At 50.9% G+C, this 14,168-nt stretch overlaps 1 protein-coding gene across 4 annotated transcripts in view; it reads left to right on the top strand.

Annotated features, from left to right (window-relative positions):
• The first annotated feature begins 7,924 nt into the window (after positions 1-7,924).
• Positions 7,925-14,168, top strand: part of DAAM1 (dishevelled associated activator of morphogenesis 1) — a 57,387-nt gene continuing 51,143 nt past the window's right edge. For all 4 annotated transcript variants that reach the window (XM_075712130.1, XM_075712131.1, XM_075712132.1 and 1 more), the window contains exon 1: positions 7,925-8,107. In XM_075712130.1, coding sequence (XP_075568245.1) covers positions 7,925-8,107 — 183 coding nt within the window. The remainder of the gene's footprint in view (positions 8,108-14,168) is intronic.

Genomic DNA, 14,168 nt, shown 5'->3' on the forward strand with positions numbered 1-14,168 from the left:
TCTGCTGCTGAGCAACTTGGAAACTCCAGTTTGCGAAGCCAAATTAATTAAGAGGCTTTAAGAGAGGAAAAACCTGCCTGCCTTCCCCCTCGGTTTTACACTCAGAGAGCCTGTCTCACCCTGGGGATTACTGCTGAAATGGGGAGCAGTGAAATGGAAAGCTCAGCAGTGAGGCTTTGCATACAATAAATCAAAGTCACAGCCCAAATATTCATTGGAGGAGCAGGGCTTGAGGCTGATGCGGGGAGGAAAAAAACGGGAATTAAAATAAGGGAAGATTTTTATTGAACTATTGTTCTCCAGGAAAAGGCTAATTGGCAAACAAATATCCTCTTCCAGTGGGAAATACAGCTCCTCTCTCCTCGCTTGCCAGGCTGTTGAGTTTTTATTGACAAAAGCTTTACATCATCAAAGGGAGTAGTCAGAGCAGGGGGTGATCGTGGAAATGAAATTACTTAAATCCATGTCCTTTCGGATGGAGAGGGAAATATTGAGAGGGGAGGTCTCCTTCCAGCAGCTGGCCTGGGAGGTGCTCCTGGTGCCCGTCTTGTCAGGAGGTTTCTGCTCACTGAAGCTGCTTTTCCTGGCTAATTATATGTAACTTGTGATACACTGGAGTAGGCTTCACAGCTCGGTATTGTCACCCTCCTAGAGGCGTTTGCTTTGCGTGAGCATTTTCTCCCAGCCGGGGCCAAAACCAGCGATGGAAATGGAGTGGGGCTGGATGTTGGCTTGTGCTTGTGCTGGGTGATGAGGATGGAGCTGGAATGGAGGAGGATGCTCTCCTCGGGGTGCTTGGCGAGGCTGTAGCCACCCCCTGAGCTGCCCAGGGGGTCTTGTATCCCTCTTGACTGTATTTGGCCTTGATTTGACTGCCTGGCCAAGGCTTGGCATCACCCAGCCTGGACACCCGCAAAGGATCCCTGAGAGACCAGGTGCAAAAAGCAAAGGACAACTTTTGTGAGGGTCTTCTCTGCAAGGCTGCGGGCTTTCAGGAGAGCCCTGGGTTGTTGTTAATCCCTCCCCACACGTGACCTTGGCTCTGAAAGGGCCATCTCTGCCCCTTTGAGCCCCACCACAATGCAGCACCGGCAGCTGCCGCCCTGAAACAAGAGTGGTGTGAGGGGAGCACCAGGAGGGACGGCCCCGCACATCACCTTGCCTTTCTGCCAGGTTTTTCTGTGCTGCCTTTTGAAGCCAGGCCAGGGCATGAGGAGGGCAGGGGGATGCTCCAGCATCCTTCCCAGAGAGCCCCCCGCCACCTCCGCCTCCCTCTGCCTTCCTGGGAAGTCTCTTGGGCTTAACCCACCTCCAAAAAGTGTTGTGCCTTGGTTTTGGGATGCAAATCATTCAGGGCATTTAAGGGAGGAATATGCGAGCTGAAAACTCTTCCTCCCACCACCAACCCACCCCACTTTTTGGTTTGCTAAAGAAGGACCACAAATCTGCCCAGCTGCTGGAAAAAAGGCATGTGCGCGTTTGTAGAATTGGGTCATTTAGCACCCGAGTGAGTATTAAGAAATATATATATATTTATATAGGTTCCCAAACTGGGTCTTGTCTGTGGTTCCACGATTGTTGTCCTTGTTCCTGAAATAAATGGCATTTGCCTGAGCTGATCTGCTGGAGTTCCCATAAGAAGCAGTCTGTAGCGGTTTAGAGGATCTGGCGCTGGCACTCAGCTCATCACCAGTTAAGTTCATCTTTTTAACGGAGAACCCATGACTACCTCCAGTGTTACTGCGCCGCTTGCTGTCTATCTGACTGGGAAACTTCCAGCAAGATTTGGTTTTTAATCCTGAAAAATTAAACAAACGTTTACTCCAGCAGCATCTTCCCTGGTTGGATTCATCTGTGCACTGAGCTGTGCCAGTCTCTGTGACCACAGGGGCTAAAGGGCTGTGCAGGGATCCCTGGGGCAGCTGATGGATGCTGCAGCATCTTCTCCTTGGACCCAAGCTTATCTCCGCGCCCTGGGACAGACATGGTCCTGCAACGCACCGGCAACCATCCCCTGCTCTGGACTTTTGCTGGCTTGCCAAACCAAGCGGTGCTGCCCTGAGGATTGATTTCAGCTGGAGACCACTAAGACAGATCCCATCTCACCCTGCTGTGCGCCACGCTCTTCCTCCTGAAAAACGGATTGCAGAGTCAACAGCACGTGTGCTTCCCTTGGCGGGGAGCTCGCTCACGCACTGGAGAGGCAACTTGCAAGCCAGACTGTGATATTCTCGCAGTGCGATGGAGTTTGTTGCTCTTGCCCCTGAGTAGTATCATCAACACCTCCAGATGGGAGCCCCATGCAGACATGTACAAAAAAGTCTCTCCCTGCACTTTTGCTGCATGTAGTAAGTGTAAATTTTGTTTAGATGGAAAAAGGAAGGCTTTTTCTCATGTGTTACAAGTTGTGAAGCTATGTTTTTTCCTCACTGGTGAACATACAAGCGTTTACTGGCTCTGTGAGTAAACTGGTTTGATTTTTCTTGTTCCACCCTGAATTTCACTATCGAGTCCCCGAAGCTCATCTGCCCTTGAGCAGAGCAAAATGTTTTCTTGGGAGACAGCAGGCCCAGATGTATGGTTCAGGTTGTGACGAATGCCACAATAAAAGGAAAGAATACAAAAAGGAGGCAACACATTTTAGGCAAGCACTGGGATTTTGATGATGCTGGCAGATGGGGCTTTCCGGGAGCGAGCTGAGAGCCTGTGTCTGCAGTGGGCTCCTGCCCGCGTCAGGGGCACTATACTGGTGCCCTTTGGGTACCGGGCAGCCTGAGCAAGGTTTGGAGATGCAAAATGCTCTTTGTTGGGTTCGTGGAGTGTAACAGGATTTCTGGTAAAGGGAAGAAGGATCTGGGGTAATGCAGGATTTGGCAGATGTATTTATAAATCCATGAAACCCAAGTCTTTGAGATTTGCTTACACTGAGAATTACAGCTCTTGTGATTTAGTGATGAGTCAGGCTCCTCCTGGCAGCTGATGTTCCTGCAGCATCACAGGAAGGGTCCTGTCCCCATCCCCTTTTGTGGCTGCTGTTTCAAGCTGGATGGAGGGGGAAAAGGCAATTGTCAAACAGTTTAAAGCCTTTTTAAGGCCAAGCGTTTTGGGTTTTTTCCCCCTCCTGCTGTCACATGGATTTCCACCAAACACAGACATTCCCCTCCTGTGCAGCCTGTGCCTGAAAACAGCTTTACACTGGACAAAGGGGTTTTTGGAAATTGGCATGGGAGCTTGCGACCAAAAAATCATCCTGTTTGCTTTTAACAGGAATGGCTGTGCCAGAGGTGCTGGCACTGTGCTCAGCACAGGGTCCGTGCTGGAGGTGCTGGTGATGGGCTCAGGTCCTCCAGGCATCTGCATTGGAGGGAAGGTGGCTCCTGCTTAGGGGAAGGCAATCCTGTTTCTGAGCTTTTCATCCACACAAGGGCTCGATTTCAAAGGTTTTATTTTAAAAATGACATAATGCTTGGATCCCTCTTATTAAAAAGAGTTTCTTCCCAACGTGAAACAGAGCAGCACTTCTTGCTCTTGAGAGGGATGAGCCCAAATGCTGCCACCTGATCAGATGGGCAGAGCACTGCACACATGTTTCAGAGGGCTTGCAGTCAGGACCAAACCTGAGAAGAGGTTGGGTTAGCAGGCATAGGCCAAGGAGAGTGCCAGCTGTCTTGGATCTGTAAGGTGAAAAATCAAAACATGTCCAGGGAAGGCTTTGCTGTTTCTCAGGGGATGCCTCAAACATACAGCTGATCTGAAAAATGCCATGGGAGCATCTAGCTTTTATTGCTGTGGAGGTCTGGACGTGACTTAACATGGGAGTAAAATCATCTAGAATTGTTTGTTTAAAAAAATGATGCAAAGTAATTAGTGGATTTGATGTGCACCCCAGCACTGTGCCGTGCGTGGGGTGTTACATGCATGGGGAGAAGCACCGAGGGAGGGTGCACCATTGCTCAGTGGTGGGATGGGACAAGCATAGGGTGCAATGTGTGGGATACCAAATTTCTGCCCTTTACATGCTGTAAAAAGTAGTCCAGGACACCCAGCTCTAGCACTCAGTGGGGGTGACAGTGTCTTGCAAAACTGCCCACCGAGGCCAAGTGCCTCCCAGCCACTGCCAGCCAAGGAGGTCACTTCGCAGCGGTGGAAGAGAGTCAGAAAATTCCTATTAGTCAGGAGTGTCCCAGGCTGTGCCGAAACTCTGCGGGGCAAAGCTTGGTGTGGCCCAAGATGCTGAAATTGGTCAGGGCTCGGCAGAGACGGTCAGAGAGTGTTACTGCATTTGCAGAAAAATACTCTCCCCTTGTGCAACGCACTGAAATAAAGCTCGCTGTTGAGAAAGAGCACGCTCAGGATCTCGCATCCTTCTTTTAGGAGGGGATGGGAGAGGAGCCAGAAAAACAACATACTAATATTCATATTTGAGGATTTAGCTCCAAGCTTCTGGGCGGGTTTGGAGGCGGGTGTGAAGGGGAGCGTGCACGCTCCTTTGCATGCATTTTTACCCTTGCTGGGTATTTTTAGGCTGCAGACCGCAACACTGCAATACCGGTGTTGGCTTTAAACCAGCTTGTTGGTGCGTCGGTCACAGGCAGGCTTTGGCAGCACGTTGCTCCACACAGACTAATTTAGCTTGCCGAGGAGGCTGTTGAATATGCAAGCGGTAATTGCTGCTCTCGTTTCCTTAAAGCAAAGGCGGAAGCGACACTAGGGTCCAATTTTCTCCTAATGACTGATTTTATTTAAGCACTGCTCAGGGCGATGTAGGCTTGGTGCTTTTTTTTAAGGCTGAGAAAAACAACAAAACTCATTTGTCTGTGCATCGCTGAGCTGCAGCCCATGGCCTCTGTCCTGCGTGGGGACCCCAGTTGGTCCTGGTGGCACATGTGGGCTAAGCTCCTTCTCCTCCTCCTCCTCCTCTCTTTGACCTTTCAGGCTGAGCCCATGGCACACACATTTCCACCCTTGCTTCTGTGAAAGCAAAGTTATTTGGGAATGATTCAGCCCCATCAGTCCTTCCTTGGGATTTGGGGTTTGGCTGGAAGTTCCCTCAATGACCCTTCCCATCCTATCTTTCCTGGCTCTGTATGTAGAGGGACAATTAAACTTAATTTATTATGGCCTGCTCAATAGTAAAGGCCAGAAGGCACTATTAGATCACAATCTGACTTAAATTTATTGATCTAATTAGTGCTCAAAGGTATAAATGGGAGGTGGGAGCAAGACACTTAACTTGTGATGCTCTGTGGAACTGGTCCTTTCTGCTCTCCTTAATGCAAGCCTCCAGGTTGCCAGGGGCTGTCAGTTTTTCTCCATGAATAACTGATTTCTGTAGGATTTGCAGGGAAGGAGAAGGCTGCATAGCTGGACTTCGTTCTGACAGTGCAATCTGCAGCTCCCCACGACCTGCCAGGGAGCTGTGTTTTGATTTTGATACATCACATCAATGAATATTCATCAGCCTTCTGAAGGTTTAATGCCATTTGCCTGGTAGCTAACGTATTCTCTCCCTAACCCTTTTTAGCCTTGGTTGCTAATAACCTACAGCCCACTCACTGCACTGTAGGGTGGTTTGGTTTTTTAAATTGTTTATAGATGAAAATGAGGAACCTCAGTAGCTCCAAAGCTGGAAGCAACTCAGAAATACCTTGTCTTGGTTGCTACATGACTGTCTGCTTTAAAACCCAAAATAAAATCTTGCCTTTCGGTCTGTCATTCAAACCCCTTGTAGAACATCGTCAGGAGTGTGTATCTCTGAAGAGCAGGTGTTGTTCTGATAAAAGCTTTCCACGCATTTTTGCAAGACCAAGTCAGAGCCTGTACATAGCAGCGGGTTTCAAGGATGAGGTTGATGTGGTGTTGAAAAGGGGATGGAAAATGCCCTGTGGAAGAGAAGAACGGGTCTGTTTGCTCCAGACCAGCTGCAGGAGCAGGAGCAGGCTCTGCTCTGGACACGCATGGCCGTACCCACGGACTGGGAGTGCACAGCTGAGGACATGTGGGTCAGGACCAAGGTCCCGCACGAGGCATGAAGCGCTGGGCAGCCACCAGTATCTCCCTCTGTGCCGTGCTCCTCATGGCTCTTTAAAAGCCAAACCTACAATGTTTTCCTCCCCGTTGGAGGGGACAGAGGTCTATATGCCTTTGTTTTTCTGTTTCCCTCCCTCCTTTAGGAAAGAAACTCCCCAGCAGGTCCCAAAACCCTCCTAACACCAGAGGGATGCCAGCAAGCTGCTAAAGGATTTGCTGCGGTGCTGGCTGCCGGGGAGCTGCGATGAGAGAGATTTCATGGCAGCTGAAATGCCTCCAGAGGCTGCATTTTTCTACATGAAGATGCTAAAAGTGAAATGAGATTTGGGGCTCTTTGGGAAGGGGGCACAGAGCAGTTGCACAGCCTGAGATTATCCCCCGTGAAGACCCAATAACTATTTCCCATCGTTCGTGGTTCAGCAGATGATTACACCATGTGCTAAAAATATGCGATTGAAGAAAATTTCAAGGGTCAGATTATCCGTTAAAGTAATGTGGGTAGAGCCTGAATTTTCTGCAAGGTCCTTATTCTGGGAGGGCAGCATTTGCCATGCAAGCAGTGGTGCAGGGTCCGACCCCAGGTCTGTCCCCAGCCTGCCTCCAGGACTGGCTCTTGGTGGTGCACAGCAGCTGTTTATTTGCACGTATAAATCCATAGTCAGGGGGGAATGGTTGGCTCCAGGGAGATCAGACACTCCTCTCCAAATGCTGACCTTTTTTCCCAAGTCTCTTCATAGTTTTGTTAATAAATCTGAGTCATCCATATTTCACTTCTGCATTAACCTTGGCTGTTTGTCCTGTCTGTTAACATCTCAGCGTCTTGTTTCACAGAGATAAAATGTGTGGGTGTGTGGCTTTATAAGACAAATGTTTAAGCTTTTTAAAAATTCTCTACTTTGCTGGTTGATTTTTCTCATTAGGGTCTTTCTCTGCGGTCCTCATTCCTCGTAGGTGGCCCTCCTCTTGTATTGTTGACTTGACAGTCCCAATTTTGGAGCAATATTTGCCTGGTCCTTGCCATTGTCAGTCAGGCAAGATACATGTCTCCTGCCCTGAGCTTTGCTCCTAACCTGAGTTTCAAAAATCAGCAAAACCCAAGCGGCCGTCTGTGCAAGCAATGCCCAATATAAGCACTGCATAGGAAGGTCTGAGCTACCGGCACCGTGTGATTTTTATCAGCTGAAATCACGTCTTTTAAATATTTACTGGAATTTCAAGTAGGGTTTATCTAATTAAAGCCAAGTAAAACTTTCCATGAAGAAAAGCTGCCCAACCAGTAGTTGCCAGTGGATGTTTAGGAACACGTTTAAGAGCTGGGTGGAGAATATAGGATATTTTCTCAGCTCTGCTGCTGTCTGTGGCTTGGGGTATCCTGAGCCACATAAGCTCTTCAAGCACTGAGTCACCCGTGCTGGGGACCACGTACCTGGTGGCCCCAAGCACATCCAGCTGTTCCTGGTAGCAGCCTTCCAGATTTGCCATACCCCTGACCGGACTGAAACGGGGGCTGGCCTGGCTGCCACAGCACAGGGAGGTTGACAGGGATTTGCTGGGATTTGCAGCAGTGGTGGGGGTCCAGGACCCCTCTCCCCACGGGAACAACGGCACATCCCACTGGCATTGCCACCTTTGGCACAAGGCAAGCAAATGCATCTTTTTAATTTGTGCGGTCGTCGAGGTTGCCAGGACCGTAAATGTCAAATCTGAGCAGAAATATTTGGCACGTAAACTGTCTCCGCTCTTCCCCTCCACGCCGAGCGCGTGGGTGGCTTTGATTCCTCCTCCCCTCAGTGGGATGGGAGCACAGCGCTGTGGGGCAGCTGCTCAAGCCTCCTCTCTTCTCTTCCCCTCAGGATCTAGTGCCCAGGAGGGAGGGACACAGAGGATTTTGGCCATGGCCCCAAGGAAGAGGAGCAGTCGGGGGATCTCCTTCATCTTCTGCTGCTTTCGCAGCAGCGACCACCCCGAGATCACATACCGGCTGCGCAATGACAGCAGCTTCGCCCTGCAGACCATGGAGCCTGCGCTGCCCATGCCGCCGGTGGAGGAGCTGGACGTCATGTTCACCGAGCTGGTGGTAAGTAGGATGCTTTTTATTTTTCTTCTCCCCTCCCCCCCACCTTTTTTTCCCTCTTTTGTGTCTCTCCAGGCTTGGTTTTGAGTTTTCAGGCGAGCTGTGGTGTGAAGGGAGCATCAGGGGCTGCTGTTGGGAGCAGTTCTGCACTGAACCTTGAGCTCTGCTCATCCCTGAAGTCCTGCCAGTTTGGCATGGTTTCTTTTTCTTGTTAGAAAGCCTTGATTTCTTAGAGCAGCGCTTGGGGGCTGGTCTGGCTTTTTGCACCTCCAGGGTGACACAGGGGTGTCCGAGCCAGTAAAGCAGATTGACCCCCATAGATGCAAAGCGACTTTACTTGCTGGGCACTCTGCCTCACAGAAATCCTTGGGTGTGGGCTAAATTGAGATTTGGAGAGTCAGGATATTGTTTCTCTATCCTTCGGTACCAAAACTCTGAAAAACATGGATTAAAAAAAAAAAATTGACAGCCAAAAAAAAAGCTTTAATTTCCTCTAAGCGAAAACACTTTGGTATGGTTTCTTGGATGGACCCAGAGTGCTCCACTATGAGCTGATTCAGCAGTGAAACGTGGTTTCTCTACAGTGCTTTGATGCGTAGAGAGAGCTGGGAGGTGTGATGCTGGTTGGTCATACCTCATGGTATAGCATGTCCCATTAGATGCCAGGCAGTGTAGGTTTGGTGAGCCAGTCCACTTGGTAGAGGAGAGCTCCAGGTTGTATTATGAGAACTGGTTTTGCCCAGACGTCCTTCTCCACAGGTGGGATGAGAAGGCAGACTGGGATGCCTGACACAGCATGGTGGGGATGACACATCCCTGCAGCAGGACTTCTTCTTGCAAAGAAGCCAAACGCTGCCAGTCAGATTTGGTTCATTCAGGTGGAGCAAATGAACACCTCTGTTCCACGTTTTTCTCCACTGATAACTTGGCCAAATCAGATTTTCCTAGGGAAATTCTTTCCCATGGAAAACTCCCGCCGTGCTGCAGCTGAAGACAGTGTGAGGGCTCGTTGTGCTGCAGCTCGGTGTCACCAGCCAGGCTGAAGGAGGCATCTGCAGAGGCTCATGCACTGGAGCTCCATCAAACCTGCATGCCCGCCCGTGGCGCTTTCCTCAGCCCGGGATTTTCAAAGCATCTCCCCCAAATTTAGCCAGATGCTTTGTGGCTGTGCCACAAAGAACTGCTGCGTGTGCATCAAGGCAGGAGCCCAGCGGCGCTCGCAGGGACCAGTCAGGCCCATGGCATGCCCTGGTGTGGCCCTTCTGCTCTCCATCCCTTGCTCTGTGCTGCCGAGATTTTGGGTTTTCCCCTCAGCCAAGGGTGAGAATAAGGCTTGGAGGAAGCTGCTGCTCCAGGGCATGCCAGCAGCAGGAGCTGTGCTGGCTCCCCAGGCACTGAAGACATACAGGGAGCGGGGACAGTGGGTGCCCACCATGCTCCCGTGCAAGCAGCTGCAACCCCCTGGCTCCCCAAAAAAACTATCAGGCAGATCTCGACCCGAGCCAGCACCAGGTGGGAGGGAGGGGGGGAGCCGAGCTCTGCCCCACGTGTGCAAGAGGGCAGATTCCCGTTTGAGGGGAATGAAATTGCAGATCCTGCCCACCTCCATTACAACAGCTCCTTCTTGCTCTCAGTAACCTGTCGGTGTCGGGTATTAAATTTCAGCATTAGTTAAATCGTTTGGAAAGTGTCCCACTGTTTCTGTATAAACCCACTGTGTAACATTTGGAAGAGAGTCAGAGAAAACACTTGGAGGCACTGGGCTGATTTTTACACCCACAGGAGCCTGATGCCACCCAGCCCATCACGCTTCACCGTCTGGGGCACGATGGCTTGTGCCCACTCTGTGGGATCAGGACTCCCTCCAAAGTCGTCAGTTGTCTCGGTCAGTTGGGTTGAGTGAAGTCAAAGGGGCTGGAGGGGATCTGGAGGCTTTGCCAGCTCGGGTTGGTCATTGGCCAACTCTTCTCTTGCAGCTTAGTAGTGACTTTTCTGCCCCATTTGTTCCCATTAGGGACTCAGAGTGGCAGGGGTGGAAGACTTCAGGCCTGGGATGGGCAGTATCTTTGGGGACATTGCAGCAGTGGGTTTGGTCACCAGGGTGGACAATCCTCCCACAGAGACCAACAATCCAGCAGGTCTCTGCTCTGCAGATCCCAGCCTGCTGCGTACATCAAAGGGTAAAAACTCGTTCTTTTTGGAGCCATCCTGCAAGATATTTTCTGGGCTTCAGGTGTTTTTAAGTGTGCCTGTTCATCTGAGTCAGGAAACATCCGTAGCGTGAGAAATCGGTGATTGTCCCATGCCAGCGGCAGAGGACGAGGGCCTGAGCTGCAGAGGGACGTGGAGCAGCTGTGACTCCAAGGTCAGCTAAAGCCTTGATCTGCTCTCCCAGTGTCTGTTTTATGGCCTGCTTTGTGTTAGATGGACGCTTTGGATTTTAACTAGAATAATTAAATAGAGCAGTTGAACAGTTAGAGTTGTATTCTCTGGCCATGCAAGTGTTTGGAGGAACAACAGGGAAACGGGATTTTTTTTTGCCTGGGCACAAACAGGAGCACCTAGCCTGTAAGAAATACCCCATGTCCATCCCGGGCGGCAGGGACAATTCTCTCTGTCCCAGCCAGCGGTGCGCAGCAGGCAGGGGCTTTTCCCTGGCTCAGGGCAGATGCAGATGTTGTTGCTGTGGTCAATGACTGATCACTTCTTCCTCCCGGAGGGACCTTTTCCTTTTCCCTTCCTTTTCCCCTGCCTGGGCTGAATGGGTTTTCATCGGGGTATTGTTGGGATGTCGCTCAAGCGGGCACCAGCCCCGTCTGAAAGGCTTTCCTTTGTCCGCTGTCCTGCCGGGGCTCTGGCCAGGCTCAGCCACCCAGGGAGGAGCAGGTGCTGGCAGGGAGGCACAAACAAAAGCGGGGTATTTCAGGAAGATTTACTAATTTTCAGCTCCCTTGGCTGGGACAAGGCTTTGCAATTTCGTGCAGCTCTCCTTGCATCGACACCGGTGCATCCCACTGGTCTTGGTCAGCGGTGCTTGCTTCCTGGGGCTCGTGCAGCAGTGTGGTACCCGCCAGGCAACATCCATCAGATTTAAGGAGTTTCAGGAGCCATCAGTCCTCCCGTAGGACACATCAGGAGGATCGCTGTGCCGTGAGGCTGCTCAGCCCCGGCAAGGGGGAATATCTGGGGCTGTGCGAGCTGCCTGCGAACCAAGAGAACAAAGCTGTGCCATCTGCCACAGCTTCTTTCAGAAGGCTCCTGCGTATCCAGGCTAACAATACGGCGTTTCTTCAAAGGCTGAAATCTTGCTTGCACACTCAGAGAAAGCACTTGCAAAGCTCCACATAATGGTGCCATATGGTAGATCTTGCCGTAACAATCCTCTCTATTTTCTGCCAGCAACTAGACTTTCCACCAGATGGGTAAATGACTGATGTCCTTTATATCTGCTTAACACTCCTTGTCACTCTGAGGTTTGTAATGAAACGCTCCGTGTATGGTGGTTTGCATCGGCTCCATGGGACGTGCACCAGGCAGAGGGGTGGAGACACGGGGGGATTGAATGGCTTGGTCCGGAGAGGGCAGCGGGAGCCCCGGCACAACCCGGGACCCCTCACTGGGCTCTCTTCCCGGTGGGGTAGGTCGCAGCAGTGTCTCTGTCCCGGCAGTACGAGAGCGATGCTCCAGCAACTCTTCAGACTGCCCGGATGCTCAGAGGAGCTGCCGGGTCTGGCGTGGCTTTGCTTGCCCCTGAAGCACAAGGTGCTGCCTCTCCCTGGTCCCACACCTCGCTCCCAGCCTGCATCTCCGCCAGCGGAGGGAAGGGCCCCAGCCAACCCTCAAGGCTTGTCCTCCCAAATACTTGGGCTTTGAGGAAATTCCAGTTACTAGTACCTGTGGGGCTTCTCAGACTTTTCACCTCCAACTTGTTAGTGATGTGGAATGAATTAGAGCAGCCACTGTCTAGCCCTGCTTCCCACCCGTGATGTGCAGCACCCATTTTTAGCCTATGAAACCAGAGCAGGTAACTTCCCCAGGTCCTTCCAGCCAGACTCCAGCAGCCAGCAGGTCTTAGGGACCTGCGGAGGTGATGCCGGGAGGTGGGTGGCTGGTGGCTGTGCTGTGTCGCCAGCTTGCTGGGCTCAGGATGGGTGCAGACCCTTGCCCGCTGACGTTGAACGGTGTTAGTGACTGCCTTCACTGGGATCTGCTGGAGGGGAGGTATTCACACACGGTCTCCAAATTGCTGGGCTTTATGCCTTCCCCTCCCGTGATGTGGAAGGCTGCTCCATCCCTCCCTGCTGCTTTATGAAGTAGTGGAAACTCAGGAGCCTGGGGAACAAAGAAAAGGTCTCTGGCAGCTTACAAGATTTATCACAGCATTTGGTTTCGTTGTACTTGGGACAACTAATGCATTTCATCAGAGCCGCTCTTTGGATGCTATCTGTTAGAAGATAGCATCCCCCGTCACAGAGATTAATTCTGTGTCGCCTTTGAAATGCTTCATGGTGGGCAATCAGTCTGTGCCTCACGATGTGGGGTGCTTGGGTAAGATGCTCCATGCATAACTGTCCCGCAGCACCATGCCTTCCCCCCCCTCTCAGCGTGCCGGGATGATTGCTATTTTATATGCTGCTCGAATGGGGAGCGGAGGACAACCCGGAGAAGGTGAAGGAGAAGGCGGTGGTGCGGTCAGTGTGAATGCTGTTATGTGTTAATAGCAGCACCGGGTTGGGAACTCATTGCTAGCAATATCCAGTTTTACCTAGGAACTTAAGTAATGTGCTTTTCCCCCGGTTTCTAATCCGATAAGGAGAAAGTATGAGGTTTGGGGCCTTGCAAAACAACACGGCTTTTAAGTAACAGCTGAGGGATCAGCTGCAAAGCCAAGCTTTGCATTTCATGCTTGCAGGTCAACTGTAATTTTTTGCTGCCTGGTCTTTGCAGCATTAAGGACTTCAGGGTTTTGGGAACCACTGAATGGTGGCTGAAGCCATTTTCCCCTATGTCTGCAAAGAAAAGCATGCAATTGGTACTCAGAAAAAATACGATTGCAATAGCCCTTGTGTCCTGGGCAAAACACCCCTTTCTGCAGAGTCTGTCCAGGGCCAGTCACTCAGCACAGGGCTCCTGACCCTGTCCCACTACCATTTCCCAAGATCAAGCTCTGTTGAGCTTATGAATCACTTTTAAGGAAGGAAACCAAGTGATTCAGTAAGGTCTGCTTTTAAATTCGCCCTGCAGGGAACCGTGTGAATACTTTTACCAGGCTGCCCAGGTTCTGCTCGTTAGATGCAAACAGCCTGGACCTGCCATGGTCTCGTCCCAGCCCGCTGCTCACAGCACTTGTTTTCATCACCTCGTGGCGTTACTCCCTCACAGATAATATCTTAAACTTATATTTTGATAGGTAAGCATCTGATACAGAAGTCGCACACCTATTTGGCGAGAAAATAAGGATTTTCTCCCTACATACGTTCCACAGACCTGAATGAAGTAATCCACCAAGGAATGCTATATTTCAGCTGAAGCATTCGTGTAATTGCAATATCTGTTACAGCTACAAACTAGTGGGGGGCTTGCCCAAAAACCATGCTGTTCCCGACCTGTATTTACAAAGGACCCGTGTTATAGCACAATGTGAACCCCAGCTGAAGGCAGAGAGCACATAAGAAACTCCTTTGTTTCCAGCAGGAGTACAGAGCTGAAGTGGAAAAATTATATGGTCTACCTGCTAAATGCTTTCCACTTTGCACTTGTAAAAGAGGAGGCCACATCCCTGGAGATGCCTGGGCAGCTCATTCAGTAACGCGTCGGTGACCTTAATTGGGTCATTTAGGTTTTTGGCTTGCACCGGCTCCAAGTGTTTCTGGCACAGGTCACCATGGAAGGTACTGGCCTCATTGGATGGGGCATCTGCTCCAGCAGTGGTCTTCTTCTTCCTGATTGCTCGGTGGTTGGGTGGTGTTGCTGGACTTACAGGCAGGATTGAGCAGCACGTGGGTTGTGCTTCATCACCAACCTCAGCAGGAAGCGTTCCTGCTGGGAATAGCCCGTGCCTGCC

This window comes from Pelecanus crispus, chromosome 6 (assembly GCF_030463565.1).
Source record: "Pelecanus crispus isolate bPelCri1 chromosome 6, bPelCri1.pri, whole genome shotgun sequence".
NCBI classification, from domain to species: domain Eukaryota; kingdom Metazoa; phylum Chordata; class Aves; order Pelecaniformes; family Pelecanidae; genus Pelecanus; species Pelecanus crispus.